This window comes from Salmo salar, chromosome ssa22 (assembly GCF_905237065.1).
Source record: "Salmo salar chromosome ssa22, Ssal_v3.1, whole genome shotgun sequence".
Classification (NCBI taxonomy): domain Eukaryota; kingdom Metazoa; phylum Chordata; class Actinopteri; order Salmoniformes; family Salmonidae; genus Salmo; species Salmo salar.
This window is the reverse complement of record NC_059463.1, coordinates 43,768,563-43,785,550: the sequence shown is the minus strand read 5'-3', so window position 1 is coordinate 43,785,550 and position 16,988 is coordinate 43,768,563. Positions and strand designations below refer to the sequence as shown.

Genomic DNA, 16,988 nt, shown 5'->3' with positions numbered 1-16,988 from the left:
GTCTATTTGAATACTTTATACTATGTACTTGTGCTTATGGCATGTTTATAACTAAAACCTTCTTCTCTGTTTGTCACCAGTGAATCTATGGGCACCCCTCTCTCCATTCCCCTCCCTCTGTCCTCCTCTGAGCCCATCTACCACTCCCCGTCGGTGGCCATGCCCAGCCTCGCCCCCTCCGCTATGGGTATGGTCAGCTCCTCCACTCCCTCCTCCTCCATTTCCTCCTCAGTGCCCTCTTCCTCCTCCACTTCTCCCTTCGTCTCACTGGGAAGCGGTTATGACTGTGGGCCTGTGGCCCCTCACTCACGCCTGGCCTTCTCCCAGAGCAAAGAGGCCCCCGGACCAATCATGGTGAGTCAATGTTTAGGTTATCTATCTAACATTGAAGGCCACCGGAGTCGTATTCGTTCGGCACCAAACGGACTGAAACATGGAGGAACGACCTGAACTTGTCCAATAAGAAGCGTTTGTTTTTATTTTCCATTGCAAAACGTTTTGTAATGACGTGTGCAGTAATGAATAAGACCCTCCCACACAGTGTCATGGCTTGTGTAATTGTGAGACGCACCAGTTGTTGTTGTTGTATGATAAAATCATTTCCCACTGTCGGATAATAAAGATAAGTTGACTTGAGTGAAGAATACAAACTTTGCTCGTCTCAACAGAACGGTCTGAATGGTGTGAGGACATCTGCGATGGACAGTAAGTAACACATTTCATTAAATCATTCATTAATTCAGTGCTGCTACTTTTGTAGTTAAATTATGTGATTGTTTCTCCCTCTCTCTCTTTCTTCCCAGCTTCATCAGCCTCCTCCACGCCAAAGCCAGAGTCTCCCTCTCCAAGCATCAGTACCAGCAGTGCTCCTGCCCCCTCTGCCCTCATGCCCTCCTCCATACCCCCCCACAGCTCAGCAATTCCCAGTCTGCCACACGACATGCCCTCTGCCAGCTTGGCAACACTGAGCAGGTAACACACACACACCTACTCACTTTTCCCTTGACGTCTTTGGATGTGTGCTTGTATTGACGTGAGTGAGAGGCAATTTATGCATACAGAATTCAAGTGTGCCACTATAGGCTACAAATGCAGTTACCTTCTAGTATCTATTGAGATGAATATACTTGATTGTGAATATATCTAAATCAAGAGCAGAAGGCAAGTGGTGGATATATAAATGAATGAATGTCCTTTATACAGTGCATTCGGAAAGTATTCCAACCCCTTCCCTTTTTCCACATTTTGTTACATTACAGCCTTATTCCAAAATTGATTAAATCGTTTTTTTTTCTTCTTATCAATCTACACACAATACCCCATAATGACAAAGCAAAAACAGGCTTTTAGACATTTTTGCAAATGTATAAAAAATGTAAAACTGATATCACATTTACATAAGTATTCAGACCCTTTACAGAGTACTTTGTTGAAGCACCTTTGGCAGCGATTACAGCCTCAAGTCTTCTTGGATATGACGCTAGAAGCTTGGCACACCTGTATTAGGGGAGTTTCTCCCAATCTTCTCTGCAGATCCTCTCAAGCTCTGTCGGGTTGGATGGGGAGTGTGGCTGCACAGCTATTTTCAGGTCTCTCTGTTTGATCGGGTTCAAGTCCGGGCTCTGGCTGGGCCACTCAAGAACATTCAGAGACTTGTTCCGAAGCCACTCCTGCGTTGTTTTGGCTGTGTGCTTAGGGTCGTTGTCCTGTTGGAAGGTGAACCTTCACCCCAGTCTGAGGTCCTGAGCAATCAGGAGCAGGTTTTCATCAAGGATCTCTCTGTACTTTGCTCCGTTCATCTTTGCCTTGATCCTGACTAGTCTTCCAGTCCCTGCTGCTGAAAATCATCCCCATAGCATGATGCTGCCACCACCATGCTTCACCATATGGATGGTGCCAGGTTTCCTCCGGATGTGACGCTTGGCATTCAGGCCAGAGTTCAATCTTTGTTTCATCAGACCAGAGGATTTTGTTTCTCATGGCCTGAGTCCTTCAGGTGCCATTTGGCAAACTCCAAGTGGGCAGTCATGTTCTTTTTACTGAGGAGTGGCTTCCATCTGGCCACTCTACCATAAAGGCCTGATTGGTGGAGTGCTGCTGAGATGGTTGTCCTTCTGGAAAGTTCTCCCATCTACACAGAAGAACTCTGGAGCTCTGTCAGAATTTTCCCTGACCAAGGCTCTTCTCCCTCGATTACTCAGTTTGGCCGTGCGGCCAGCTCTAAGAAGATTCTTGGTGGTTCCTAACTTCTTCCATTTAAGAATGATGAAGGCAACTGTGTTCTTGGGGACCTTCAATGCTGCAGAAATTTTTTGGTACCCTTCCCCCGATTTGTGCCTCCACACAATCTTGTCTCGGCGTTCTACAGACAATTCCTTTGACCTCATGGCTTGGTTTTTGCTCTGACATGCACTGTCAACTGTGGGACTTTTTATATAGACAGGCGTATGCCTTTCCAAATCATGAATTATGTTTTTTATTTTTAATAAATTTGCAAGAATTTCTAAAAACCTGGATTATTGTGTTTTGATTGTGAGGGGAAAAATTATTTAATCTATTTTAGAATAAGGCTGTAACGTAACAAAATGTGGAAAAAGTTAAGTGGTCTCCTTCTTCTCTACATTGTAGTCATGGCAGCAGTAGTCATTCCTCAGTGCTTGGCTCCAGCTCTCTCACTGTGAGTATGGCTTAACACACACTCACGCGCACATTTATTTTAGAGAGGTCTATGCAGAGTACAACCTGCTTAACTCTCTCTCTATCCCTCTCTTTGTAGTACACCAGTGTGGACAGTAGTGTGAGCTCTCCGGCGCCCTCGTCTGGCTCCTACTCAACTGGCCAGGCCCCGGCCCAGTCACTGCACCAGGCCCAGTCGCTGCACCAGGCCCAGTCGCTGCACCAAGCCCAGTCGCTGCACCAGGCCCAGGCTCAGTCGCTGCACCAGGCTCAGTCGCTGCACCAGGCCCCGGTCCAGTCACTGCACCAGGTCAACAGCAGCATGGCTCACATCATGGGCACCATGAGCCACATGAACAGTATGGTCAGTAGCATGGGTGGCACCAGCGGGCTACACGCCAGCCAAGCACTGGGGCTCAGCGCCAACGGAACCACAGCCCAATCAAACCTCTCCTCGGCCCCCAGGACCGCACCGCTGCTCTCCTCTTCAACTGGTACTCACAAATATATTCGTACACACACACACACACACACACACACACAGAGTTAGCCAGAAACATGAAGCATACAAGTGGAACTGTAGTTGTCTAGAAGCAGTGTGTGTCCTTGTATTATCCAGGTAAAGCTCATCCTAACCTGTCCCAGGGAGGGCCCCCACTACTGCCCAACCAGTACATCATGGGCCCAGGAGGCCTGCTGCCAGCCTACCCGGTAATGAGTGAGTGTGTGTGTGCATTAGTGTTGCACGGCATACCGCAACTTCGGTACTTTTTCAATACTACAACATAAAAAAAAACAGTTTGGAACTAGATTATTTTTACTTTCGGTACTTCTGTCAAATGTGTCTCATGTCATATACGGATTGAGAGGATCGTGTATGTCTAGTAATTTGTCTGAATCTTCTTAAGGGGGCAGAAGTAAGCTAGCCAGGCTTCTTGAGAATGTGCCACTTTTGAAAAGCAAGCGACGGCATGCCTTCTAATGAAAACATCATACCTCCACGTCCCACAACTTGACAGAACTGGCTCCAGAATGAAATGGAAATGCTTACAGAGCATATGATGGCCAGCCCACCAAAGAAAGTATTCAAAAGGTGTTGCAAAGCAGTGCAGTGCAGTGCAAGTCTGGTTTATTTGTAAAACAACAAACTATTTTACACATGACATTTGCATTGTAACGCTATTCTACTAGCAACTCAACTCAAATTATTTTTGAGTGACAACATGAACAAATATTCAGCATGACGTTCATGTGAGCATTATAATATGATTACAACCCAAAAGTAATGTAAAATGCACTCATAACTTAGCTATGACGGCAATATATTTAGGCTACTTAGCTTTGCCTGGGCTTGCTAGCGGTAGCCACTAGCCAGCCAGCAGCCCTGGGCGGACCATTGCCCCTGGGAGTTGAAATGCACTCTGGGAGTTGTAGTATGCTGTGTAAAATCCATTGTATTCCAATGGTGTGTAGACTATTGCAATATAGAAGCTATAGAAATTAGCTTCAAAGTGTGTTTATGTCATTTTGGAACTAAACTATTCATTTAATACATTCAATTATTTAGCTATAATGAATCATAGGTCTAATGAATGTAATTTGATCCAATATTATGTTCATAGATGAGCAACTTAACCCTGATATGTATTAGGGCTGACCCCGACAGAGAATTCTTGGTCGACCGAAAGTCATCTGTTCTTTCGAACTATCGATTGGTCAAAATGTTTAACCGTGTAGCCTATTTTTCTATATATAGACACACCCTGTGTTTTAATAAAACCAACTATATATGCATTGAGCTTGTCTGATGCTTTAAGCTCACTGTTTGAAATGAGACAAAATGACTCACGATAACCAGAAGAAAAAAACCTTAACCTGTCCCGACCATCCTCCTCCAGCTCCTACTGGCTTTCCCAAATTCTGCCAGTACTCTCCTGAAGTTGCCGGTAATAAGCTATACGAGGAGTCGGTGAACTTTCTCATGTGGAATGCCAATTTATCTTACCATTTCTACCGATATGAGTGCCAGTTATGGTTTTCATATGCACATTTTCATGGAACAGTTTAATTTATAATTATATCTTTGTATCTCAGTCATTAATGTGGTTGATCAAAATTCTATCTAAATGAAAATGATACAGACCAAGAAGTAACTTCTACTGCCATTGCCAACTATATAAAAATAGCGTATGAAGACAAAAAATTCAAACATTGCAGCCTGCAGGTTGAGAATATCCAGATAAAAATAAATATCCTATGAATTATATTGGCTACGCATGGCCTGTCTGCAACAAACTTGAAACATGGTATCAACTATTAACTTGGGTCCGGCCTGAAGCTCCTTGCAACATTGTATAAAATATTCTGGGCCCACAGTGAACTTGGGAGAGACACAGCTGTAGGCTATTTGTGTTTCCACTGGATCAGAGCATGACTTTTCTGTGGTTAACGAAAGGGATAGAGCTGGAAAGATTTTTCATATACATTGACAATAATTATTCATTCTCAATGGATGTAAAAACGGACTTTGTTTGCTTGCTGTTTGTGGTGAAGAAAACATTACTTTGAAAAGCTCCACAGCTCATTAGTGGTGGTGCATTAAACCAATCAAAAATACTATCAGATCCCCAAAGATTTATATGGTACATATGCGCTCAGGCCAGGTAGCCTATAGGCCTACTTCTGTGTAATCAGGTGCGCATCCTTACTCAACATTGACAGGAGTGCCCCAAACAAAAGACAATGATTAAATTGACAAAACCCGTTTCTCACAAGTGAAGCATAGGTTGTTCGCTATGCAAACAATGTGTCCACTCTGACAATGAGAACAGTAAATAATAATATATTAAATGCATTAACAGCCATTACCGTAACCAAACAAACATTGTAGATTAGAAATGATAGGAATTAATGGTAAATGTACTACTGGTGATATATGTAATGGGGAATTGATAGACACTAACAATCAAACAATTCACACAATGAAGTTATGAAACCAGGAATGTGCACAAATTGGCTGGAGAGAGTGCATTTTGGAGAGAGATGTGCTTTGTGCAGCCACACTCCCCTTAGACTGTGCCATCCCCGCAGCCTCTGCAATGGATTAATCTCGGCCTCTGCGTTCGCATTAGTTCACTGAGATGGGTGCGAATAAGACAGGTGTCTCGTGTGCCATAAAAAAAAAAATATATATATATACAATGCATTCCATGAAGTATTACATAAGTAAGTGAAATTGATTGGACATGATTTGGAAAGGCACACACCTGTCTATATAAGGTCCCACAGTTGATAGTGCGTGTCTGAGCAAAAACCAAGCCATGAGGTTGAAGGAATTGTCCGTAGAGCTTCGAGACAGGATTGTGTCAAGGCACTGGGGAAGGTGCCATTTGAAGGTCCCCAAGAACACAGTGGCCTCCATTCTTAACTGGAAGAAGTTTGGAAACACCAAGACTTTTTCTAGATCTGGCTGCCTGGCCAAACTAAGCAATCGGGGGAGAAGGGCCTTGGTCAGGGAGGTGACCAAGAACCCGATGGTCACTCTGACAGAGCTCCAGAGTTCCTCTGTGGAGATGGGAGAACCTTCCAGAATGACAACCATCTCTGCAGCACTCACCAATCAGACCTTTATGGTAGTGGCCAGACTGAAGCCACTCCTCAGTAAAATACACATGACAGCCCGCTTGGAGTTTCAGAAACACGATTCTCTGGTCTGATGAAACCAAAAATGATCTCTTTGGCCTGAATGCCAAGCGTCGCATTTGGAGGAAACCTGGCACCATCTCTACGGTGAAGCATGGTGGTGGCAGCAACATGCTGTGGGGATGTTTTTCAGCGGCAGGGACTGGGTGACTCGTCAGGATCGAGGGGAAAAATGAACAGCGCAAAGTACAGAGAGATCCTTGATGAAAACCTGCTCTAAAGTGTTCAGTACCTCAGACTGGGACGAAGTTTCACCTTCCAACAGGACAACGACCCTAAGCACACAGCCAAGACAATGTAGGATTGGTCTCTGAATGTCCTTGAGTTGCCCAGCCAGAGCCCGGACTCGAACCTGGGCAAACATTTCTGGAGAGACCTGAAAATAACTGTGCAGCAACGCTCCCCATCCAACCTGACAGAGTTTGCGAGGCGTTTTAGAGAAGAATGGGAGAAACTCCCCAAATACAGATGTGCCAAGCTTGTAGTGTCATACCCTGTAATCGCCAAAGGTGCTTCAACAAAGTACTGAGTAAAGGGTCTGAATGCTTATGTAAATGTGATATTTCAGTGTTTTTTTTATTTGTAATACATTTGCAAACATTTCTAAACCTGCATTTTTCCCTCATCAATGTAGAAAAAGTCAAGGCATCTGAATACTTTCCGAATGCACTGTATATTTGCTACTGCTCGACTAAAAAAATATTGGTCGACCAACAGCCTATCGAACAAACAATCGACAAGTTGAATAATTGCGGTCAGCCCTAATATGTATCAAATTACATTTTTAAAATAGTTTAGATGATAAAAATTGTCTCATATGGTTTTGCCGAAGGAACATTTTAAATACACTGCTCAAAAAAATAAAGGGAACACTTAAACAACACAATGTAACTCCAAGTCAATCACACTTCTGTGAAATCAAACTGTCCACTTAGGAAGCAACACTGATTGACAATAAATTTCACATGCTGTTGTGCAAATGGAATAGACAACAGGTGGAAATTATAGGCAATTAGCAAGACACCCCCAGTAAAGGAGTGGTTCTGCAGGTGGGGACCACAGACCACTTCTCAGTTCCTATGCTTCCTGGCTGATGTTTTGGTCACTTTTGAATGCTGGCGGTGCTTTCACTCTAGTGGTAGCATGAGACGGAGTCTACAACCCACATAAGTGGCTCAGGTAGTGCAGCTCATCCAGCATGGCACGACAATGCGAGCTGTGGCAAGAAGGTTTGCTGTGTCTGTCAGCGTAGTGTCCAGAGCATGGAGGCGCTACCAGGAGACAGGCCAGTACATCAGGAGACGTGGAGGAGGCCGTAGGAGGGCAACAACCCAGCAGCAGGACCGCTACCTCCGCCTTTGTGCAAGGAGGAGCAGGAGAAGCACTGCCAGAGCCCTGCAAAATGACCTCCAGCAGGCCACAAATGTGCATGTGTCTGCTCAAACGGTCAGAAACAGACTCCATGAGGGTGGTATGAGGGCCCGACGTCCACAGGTGGGGGTTGTGCTTACAGCCCAACACCGTGCAGGACGTTTGGCATTTGCCAGAGAACACCAAGATTGGCAAATTCGCCACTGGCGCCCTGTGCTCTTCACAGATGAAAGCAGGTTCACACTGAGCACGTGACAGAGTCTGGAGACGCCGTGGAGAACGTTCTGCTGCCTGCAACATCCTCCAGCATGACCGGTTTGGCGGTGGGTCAGTCATGGTGTGGGGTGGCATTTCTTTGGGGGGCCGCACAGCCCTCCATGTGCTCGCCAGAGGTAGCCTGACTGCCATTAGGTACCGAGATGAGATCCTCAGACCCCTTGTGAGACCATATGCTGGTGCGGTTGGCCCTGGGTTCCTCCTAATGCAAGACAATGCTAGACCTCATGTGGCTGGAGTGTGTCAGCAGTTCCTGCAAGAGGAAGGCATTGGTGAATCCAATTGAGCACATCTGGGACATCATGTCTCGCTCCATCCACCAACGCCACGTTGCACCACAGACTGTCCAGGAGTTGGCGGATGCTTTAGTCCAGGTCTGGGAGGAGATCCCTCAGGAGACCATCCGCCACCTCATCAGGAGCATGCCCAGGCATTGTAGGGAGGTCATACAGGCACGTGGAGGCCACACACACTACTGAGCCTCATTTTGACCTTTTTTAAGGACATTACATCAAAGTTGGATCAGCCTGTAGTGTGGTTTTCCACTTTAATTTTGAGTGTGACTCCAAATCCAGACCTCCATGGGTTGATAAATTGGATTTCCATTGATTATTTTTGTGATTTTTGTCAACTATGTAAAGAAAAAAGTATTTAATAAGATTATTTCTTTCATTCAGATCTAGGATGTGTTGTTTAAGTGTTCCCTTTATTTTTTTGAGCAGTATATTGTTGTTTAAAAAGGTGTTTTACTGAAAGAAATGTAATATACACTGAACAGAAATATAAATGCAATATGCAACAATTTCAAAGATTTTACTGAGTTGCAGTTCATATTAGGGAATCTGTCAATTTGAAATAAATTCATTATGCCCTAATCTATGGATTTCACATGACTGGGAATACAGATATGCATATTTTGGTTACAGATACAATACCTTTTTAAATAAATAAAAAAGGTAGGGGGGTGGATCAGAAAACCAGTCAGTATCTGGTGTGACCACAATTTGCCTCATGCAGCGCGACACATCTCCTTAGCATAGTTGGTTGTGGAATGTTGTCCCACTCCTCTTCAATGGCTGTGCGAAGTTTCTGGATATTGGCGGGAACTCGAACACTGTGATACATGTAGATCCAAAGCATCCCAAACATGCTCAATGGGTGACATGTCTGGTTAGTATGCAGGCCATGGAAGAACTGGGACATTTTCAGCTTCCTGGAATTGTGTACAGATCCTTGCGGCATGGGGCTGTGCATTTTCATGCTGAAACCTGAGGTGATGGCGGTGGATGAATGGCATGACATTGGGCCTCGGGATCTCCACACATTTATCTCTGTGAATTCAAATTGCCATCGAAAAATTCAATTGTGTTTGTTGTCCGTAGCTTAGGAGTCATTGCTCCTAGTGGCCGGTGATTTTAATACAGGGAAACTAAATATGTTTTACCTAATTTCTACTAGCATGTCACCTGTCAACTAAAGGACAAATCTAGATTACCTTTACTCCACACACAGATATACATTTACATTACATTTAAGTCATTTAGCGAACGCTCTTATCCAGAGCGACTTACAAATTGCCGCATTCACCTTATGATATCCAGTGGAACAACCACTTTACAATAGTGCATCTAAATCTTTTAGGGGGGGGGGGGGGGTTAGAAGGATTACTTTATCCTATCCTAGGTATTCCTTAAAGAGGTGGGGTTTCAGGTGTCTCCGGAAGGTGGTGATTGACTCCGCTGTCCTGGCGTCGTGAGGGAGCTTGTTCCACCATTGGGGTGCCAGAGCAGCGAACAGTTTTGACTGGGCTGAGCGGGAACTGTGCTTCCTCAGAGGTAGAGAGGCGAGCAGGCCAGAGGTGGATGAACGCAGTGCCCTTGTTTGGGTGTAGGGCCTGATCAGAGCCTGAAGGTACGGAGGTGCCGTTCCCCTCACAGCTCCGTAGGCAAGCACCATGGTCTTGTAGCGGAAGCGAGCTTCAACTGGAAGCCAGTGGAGAGAGCGGAGGAGCGGGGTGACGTGAGAGAACTTGGGAAGGTTGAACACCAGACGGGCTGCGGCGTTCTGGATGAGTTGTAGGGGTTTAATGGCACAGGCAGGAAGCCCAGCCAACAGCGAGTTGCAATAATCCAGACGGGAGATGACAAGTGCCTGGATTAGGACCTGCGCCGCTTCCTGTGTGAGGCAGGGTCGTACTCTGCGAATGTTGTAGAGCATGAACCTACAGGATCGGGTCACCGTCTTGATGTTAGCGGAGAACGACAGGGTGTTGTCCAGGGTCACGCCAAGGTTCTTAGCACTCTGGGAGGAGGACACAATGGAGTTGTCAACCGTGATGGCGAGATCATGGAACGGGCAGTCCTTCCCCGGGAGGAAGAGCAGCTCCGTCTTGCCGAGGTTCAGCTTGAGGTGGTGATCCGTCATCCACACTGATATGTCTGACAGACATGCAGAGATGCGATTCGCCACCTGGTTATCAGAAGGGGGAAAGGAGAAGATTAATTGTGTGTCGTCTGCATAGCAATGATAGGAGAGACCATGTGAGGATATGACAGAGCCAAGTGACTTGGTGTATAGCGAGAATAGGAGAGGGCATGCACAGCTCTTCATTTGGCAAATCTGACCACAACTGTATCCTCCTGATTTATGCAAGCAAAAACTCTAATGACACGCCCAATACAGAAGTGGTCCGATGAAGTGGATGCTAAGATACAGGACTGTTGTGTTAGTACAGACTAGAATATGTTCTAGGATTCATCCGGTGGTATTGAGGAGTTTACCACATCAGTCACACCCCACAGTGACTACGTACATATCCCAACCAGAAGCCATGGATTACAGGCAACATCCGCACTGAGCTAAAGGCTATAGCTGCCACTTTAAAGGAGTGGGACACTAATCCGGACACTTATAACAAATATATAGCCAAGTTATCGTTCGTTACTCATTGTGTATATATTACTACATGTTATTACTTTTCTATTATTTCTCCATTTTCTTTCTCTGCATTGTTAGGAAGGGTCCGTAAGCTTTTCACTAAGTCCAGTGGCGTAATGTACTTAAGTAAAAATAATTTAAAGTACTACTTAAGTAATTTTTTGGGGTATCTGAACTTTACTATTTATATTTTTGATAACTTTTATTTCACTACATTCCAAAATAAAATAATGTACTTTTGACTCCATACTTGGCTATATATTTATTATAGGTGCCCCTGACACCCAAAAGTGCTCGTTACATTTGAATGTTTAGCAGGACTGGAAAAGGGTCCAATTCCCACACGTATCAAGAGAACACGCCTCTGATCTGGCCGACTTACTAAACACAAATGCATCATTTTGTAAATGTTGGAGTGTGCCCCTGGCTATCCCTAAAATGTAAAATCAAGTATATTTTAAAAAAATATAAAAAATAAATGGTATACTTAAGTGTATTTTAGCAATTAGTTTTACTTTTGATACTTAAGTATATTTAGAACCAAATACTTTTACTCAAGTAGTATTTTACTGGGTGACTAACTTTTACATGAGTAACTTTCTATTAGGGTATCTATACTTTTACTCAAGTTTCACAATTTTTCCACCACTGACTAAGTCAACACCTGTTGTTTATGAAGCATGTGACGAATAACATTTGATTTGAATATTGTGATAATAAACCTGTGATAATAACACTACTGTGCATGCGTGCAACTCTCTCACCTGTCCCATAAACTACTTTGAAAGCATCTGTCTTTTGTTATCTGGATTTACGATTCCTTCAATTGACTGTACTTGCCCTGTGTATTCCACAGCAGATTTATGGCTATGAGGACCTCCACATGCTACAGTCCAGACTGCCTATGGTGAGTCTCAACCCTTTACCCTTCACTAATCAATGGGAGTGTTTGTGAAAAGACAGGACAAGCATTAGGATGTCCTTTCTGATCCTGTCTCTCTGTGTAAAGCCCTCTTTGCAGGATTATTACGGAATCACATTCCCTGGCCCCACAGCACTCTCTGGCAGAGATGGGAGCCTCGCCAATAACCCTTACTCAGGTAAGCAACTCTGTCAGCGCTACTCTCAAACTCGTCTGTCAACTTATTGGAATCAGCCTATTGAAATGTTCCAGAGAAACAAGGTCCTGTAATGTTTTTTTATCCGTTTGAAAATAGCATCTGGCGCAATCAGACACTTAGCAGACACCTCCATGTCTCCCACCCTCCCACCCCTTCTGCAGGTGAAGTCACGAAGTTTGGCAGGGGTGACTCCACCTCCCCTGCACCCCCCAGCAGCTTGTCAGCCCAACAGCAGCCACAACAAGGCCAGACCCAGGCCCAGCCTCAACCTCCCCAGCCTCAAGGCCAGCCCCAGCCTCAGGGCCACCACAGCAGCCAGCAGCAGCAGGCCTTCCTCCCGCCGGGCTACAGCTACACGGGCCTGCCCTACTATCCCGGGATGCCCGGCGCTGCCTTCCAGTATGGCCACACCATGTTCATGCCCCAGGGACAAGGGCCAGCCAAACAGCACGGTGTGGGTCTGGGTAACCCCTCAGCAAGCCCCTTCCAGCAGCAGCCCAGCGGCTACGGCCAGCACACTTTCAGCTCAGGTCGGTTACAGTGAGATGGCGAGCGAGACGCACACAAACACCAACAATCTAGTCGACCTCTGAGGAAAGGACAGAGTTGATGTCAGTATGTTGTTGTGGTGTCCTCAGGGTATGAGGACCTGACCCAGGGCCAAGCAGGAGTGGACTACAGCAAAGGCTACAGCAACTCATCCCAGAGCCAGGCCAAATCTGCTGCTACAGGTGCTGGTAAAGGTACATCACCCATCACTTCACTGTCATCTTACCTACCATCTGTCCGTCCCCCTATTGTTACCATGCTTGAACTATTTTGTCTCTTGAGTTGTCCATATTTGTCTTTTTAATTTTTGAAAATTATAACTGGTTCTCAGCTAACTTGCCTGGTTAAATGAAGGTTAAATAAATACATAATATTGTCAGTAACTTGTCATTTCAATAACATCTGATACATTATTTTGAAAGTATAGTGTCATAAGCTGTCATGGTGTGATTTATGAGGCATTATAAACTAGGTAATTCGAGCCCTGATTGGCTGAAAGCTTTGGTATATCAGACTATACCATAGGTATGACAAAAATTACTTTTTACTATTCTAATTAAGTTGGTAACCAGTTTATAATAGCAATAAGCGGGGGTATTCAGACCCTTTGCTATGAGACTTGAAATTGAGCTCAGGTGCATCCTGTTTCCATTGATCATCCTTGAGATGTTTCTACAACTTGATTGTAGTTGTGGTAAATCAAGCCATGAAGTCGAAGGAATTGTCTGTACCTCGAAACACGATTGCCTCGAGGTACAGATCTGGTGAAGGGTACCGAAAAATGTCTGCAGCATTGAAGTTCCCCAAGAACACAATGGCCTCCATCATTCTTAAATGGAAGAAGTTTGGAACCATCAAGACTCTTCCTAGAGCTGCCAAACTGAGCAATCAGGGGAGAAGGGCCTTGGTCAGGGAGATGACCAAGAACCCTATTTTTCCTCTGTGGAGAAGGGAGAACCTTTCAGAATGACAACGATCTTTGCAGTACTCCACCAATCAGGCCTTTTATGGTAGAGTGGCCATACGAAAACCACTCCTCAGTAAAAGGCACATGACCACCCACTTGGGGTTTGCCAAAAGACATCTAAATACTTTCAGACCATAAGAAACAAGATTATCTGGTCTGATGAAACCAAGATTGAGCAAAGTACAGAGAGATTCTTGTTGGACCTGCTCCAGAGTGCTCAGGACCTCAGACTGGGACAAAGTTTCACCTTCCAACAGGACAACGACCCTAAGCACACAGACAAGACAACACAAGAGTGGCTTCGCGACAAGTCTGAATGTCCTTGAGTGGCCCAGCCAGAGCCCGGACTTGAACCTGATCGAATATCTTTGAAGAGACCTAAAAATAGCTGTGCAGCAATGCTTCCCATCCAACCTGACAGAGCTTGAGAGGACCTGCAGAGAAGAATGGGAGAAACTCCCCAAATACAGGTGTGCCAAGCTTATAGCATCATACCCAAGAAGACTCGAGGCTGTAATCGCTGCTTCAACGAAGTACTGAGTAAAGGGTCTGAATACTTATGTAAATGTGGTATTTCAGGTAATTATTTTATTTTTTTACATTTTATAAATCAGCAAACATTTCTAACCCCTGTTTTTGCTTTGTCATTATGGGTTATTGTGTGTAGATTGAGGGGGGAAACAATTTCATCAATTTTAGAAAAAGGCTGTAACTTAACAAAATGTGAAAAAGGTCAAGGTGTCTTAATACTTTCCGAAGGCACTGTACCACACCCCCTCAGGCCTCATTGCTTAAGTAATTCTGTGATTTGAATGTTTGTTTTCAACTACAGTATTTTATATTTTGTCATACGCTAGGTGGCATTTCTGTGACGTCAGGCAACACCGGGATCCCAGAAATCAGTGGCAGTGTTTACAACAAGACCCAGGTGAGATCTTTGACGTAGTCATGTTTGTATTTCTAATTTTGTTTAGTTCATTACAATACCCATTAGTCCACCAGGGCTTATTTTCCTAGGATAAGATACACCAACACATAATAATCTCTTGTCAATTAGGATTGAAATTCAAGTCCTTGCCAGAGCTTAACAGTGATGGTATTTGTTTCTCCACGTTTGTTTTCCACCAGAGAAACCTAATCGCTGACCTCTACTTTGCTCTCCTTCCGTCTTTCTCCAGTCCTTTGATAAGCAGGGTTTCCATACTGGGACTCCCCCTCCCTTCAACCTGCCCTCAGCTCTGGGGGGTCCTGGAGGGGCCCCGGGGGGCTATGCTCCTGCCCCCTTCCTCCACATCCTGCAGCCTGCCCACCAGCAACCCCACTCCCAGATGCTGCACCATCACCTGGCTCAGGACGGACAGGTAACACACACTCCTCTCAAACACTCAGCCGCCTGTAGTGTACAGGGTACTGTATAAACTTGCTTTAACATGCCACACAACGGCACTGGTTAGATGGTGGACAATCCTACATGTGCTGGTGCGGTTGCAGGCTTTTGTTCCAGCCAAGCAGTATCACCTGATTCTACCCGTCAAGTCTTCAAGACTGATTTAGGTCAATCAGATATATTGCTGCTTGAACAAAAGCCTGCACTCACACAAGCCATCACATAGCCCACCTCTGGTTTATATTCCCATTACGTCTTTGTTGTGTATCAGTGTGGTACCTTACTTGGGATGGTCATGTCCAGTTTGTGACGGTGTCCTCGTCTCCTCCGTTTGCAGGGAGGTCCTAGCCAGCGAGGCCAGTCTAGCAGCATCCAGCAGAAGAGCCAGGTCAACAAGTCCAGCTACGGCAGCTCCCCATACTGGGGCAACTGACAGGGCTGTGTGTCTGAGTGTATATACTGCAGCGTGCCCACCTATCTTGACTGATCAGACCATCGAAGGACAAACCATTTTACAGCACCGAGCTAAAACACACTACCACCCATCCCCCCTACTCAATATTCCCCTTTTCAAATTTATGGCTGTTGTATGTAAAATATATTTATGTATGTATTTATACAGTATATATGTATTGGTAGGACATGAAATGTGGTTTTCTGCATTTGTTTTATTTTTTTGAAGGATGTTTTGTTTTATTTCAAAATGTCAGGAAGATGAGCATCAAAGATCATGAGAAGTAATTATGAAGTTGATGGTGAATATACTTGAACCAGAACAAGCATCATGTGGCGTGGACGATTTTTGTATGCATACATGACCCTGATGTACATTACTGCTAAGCATCATTTTTCATGGTGAAGCCTTTTTTTAAAAGCTTTTTATTTTATTTTTTTGTAACTTCGGTCTCTCCCATCTGAGCTCTTTTCTATTGAGGGTGACTTAAGTTGATAGCTTGAGTTTTTTTATTTTTGGCCCTTTATCCCACCATTTGATTCCCACTTTTAGTTGGCTGACGTGTGACAGCCAGGCATTGGATGTCAATAACATTGGTTTAATCTTCATTGTCCAACAAATAAAAGTTCTGAACAGTTATGAATTATAAACGTATTTTATTGGATTATTATACAAAACATTGCAGGTCCACATGATACCGTACTGTAAACCACTCATAGCATGTACTCAACCATTGGTTTAGTCACTCAACTCACAGGGTGAAATAAACTCCTTTCCCACTTTGAAACTAAGATACAAAGGTTTGATCTTTGGAAGCTTGCTTACATGTAGTCACAACATGCCTTGTACTTTGTTTTGCTATTCAAAGTTCCATTAGCTGTGTTCGGGAATTGTCTACTCCGCATGACACCCCATTTACCTGGCAACAATCTCAAGGATAAGCAAGCAGGGACTGTCCATGATTTGATTCATACATTTTTTCCCCCCTTAAATTTGCAATCGTTGAGTTTCATGAATACCATTATGCAGAAGGCAGGCTCGTAAAATGTATATTTCCAGTTGTAAACAATTCTTATCCCAGTCTGTTGTCCCCACATGCTTCAAGAGGGCCACCATTGTTCCTGTTCCCAAGAAAGCTAAGGTAACTGAGCTAAATGACTACTGCCCTGTAGCACTCATTCTGTCATCATGAAGTGCTTTGAGAGACTAGTCAAGGACCATATCACCTCCACCCTACCTGATACCCTAGACCCACTCCAATTTGCTTACCGACCCAATAGGTCCACAGACGACGCAATCGCCATCACACTGCACACTTCCCTAACCCATCTGGACAAGGGGAATCCCTATGTAAGAATGCTGTTCGTTGATTACAGCTCAGCATTTAACACCATAGTACCCTCCAAACTCGGCATTAAGCTCGAGACCCTGGGTCTCGACCCCGCCCTGTGCAACTGGGTCCTGGACTTCCAGACGGGCCGCCCCCAGGTGGTGAGGGTAGGTAACAACATCTCCACCCCTCTGATCCTCAACACTGGGTCCCCACAA

At 44.7% G+C, this 16,988-nt stretch overlaps 1 protein-coding gene across 3 annotated transcripts in view; it reads left to right on the top strand.

Moving 5' to 3' along the window:
• Positions 1–16,079, top strand: part of LOC106583427 (ubiquitin-associated protein 2) — a 39,601-nt gene extending 23,522 nt beyond the window's left edge. For all 3 annotated transcript variants that reach the window (XM_014167578.2, XM_014167575.2, XM_014167576.2), the window contains exons 15-27: positions 81–354; positions 669–705; positions 804–972; positions 2,629–2,677; positions 2,777–3,170; positions 3,296–3,387; positions 11,819–11,869; positions 11,972–12,062; positions 12,245–12,613; positions 12,722–12,826; positions 14,457–14,527; positions 14,778–14,960; positions 15,324–16,079. In XM_014167578.2, coding sequence (XP_014023053.1) covers positions 81–354; positions 669–705; positions 804–972; positions 2,629–2,677; positions 2,777–3,170; positions 3,296–3,387; positions 11,819–11,869; positions 11,972–12,062; positions 12,245–12,613; positions 12,722–12,826; positions 14,457–14,527; positions 14,778–14,960; positions 15,324–15,419 — 1,981 coding nt within the window. In that variant the 3' untranslated portion in view covers positions 15,420–16,079. The remainder of the gene's footprint in view (positions 1–80; positions 355–668; positions 706–803; positions 973–2,628; positions 2,678–2,776; positions 3,171–3,295; positions 3,388–11,818; positions 11,870–11,971; positions 12,063–12,244; positions 12,614–12,721; positions 12,827–14,456; positions 14,528–14,777; positions 14,961–15,323) is intronic.
• Positions 16,080–16,988: the final 909 nt, after the last annotated feature.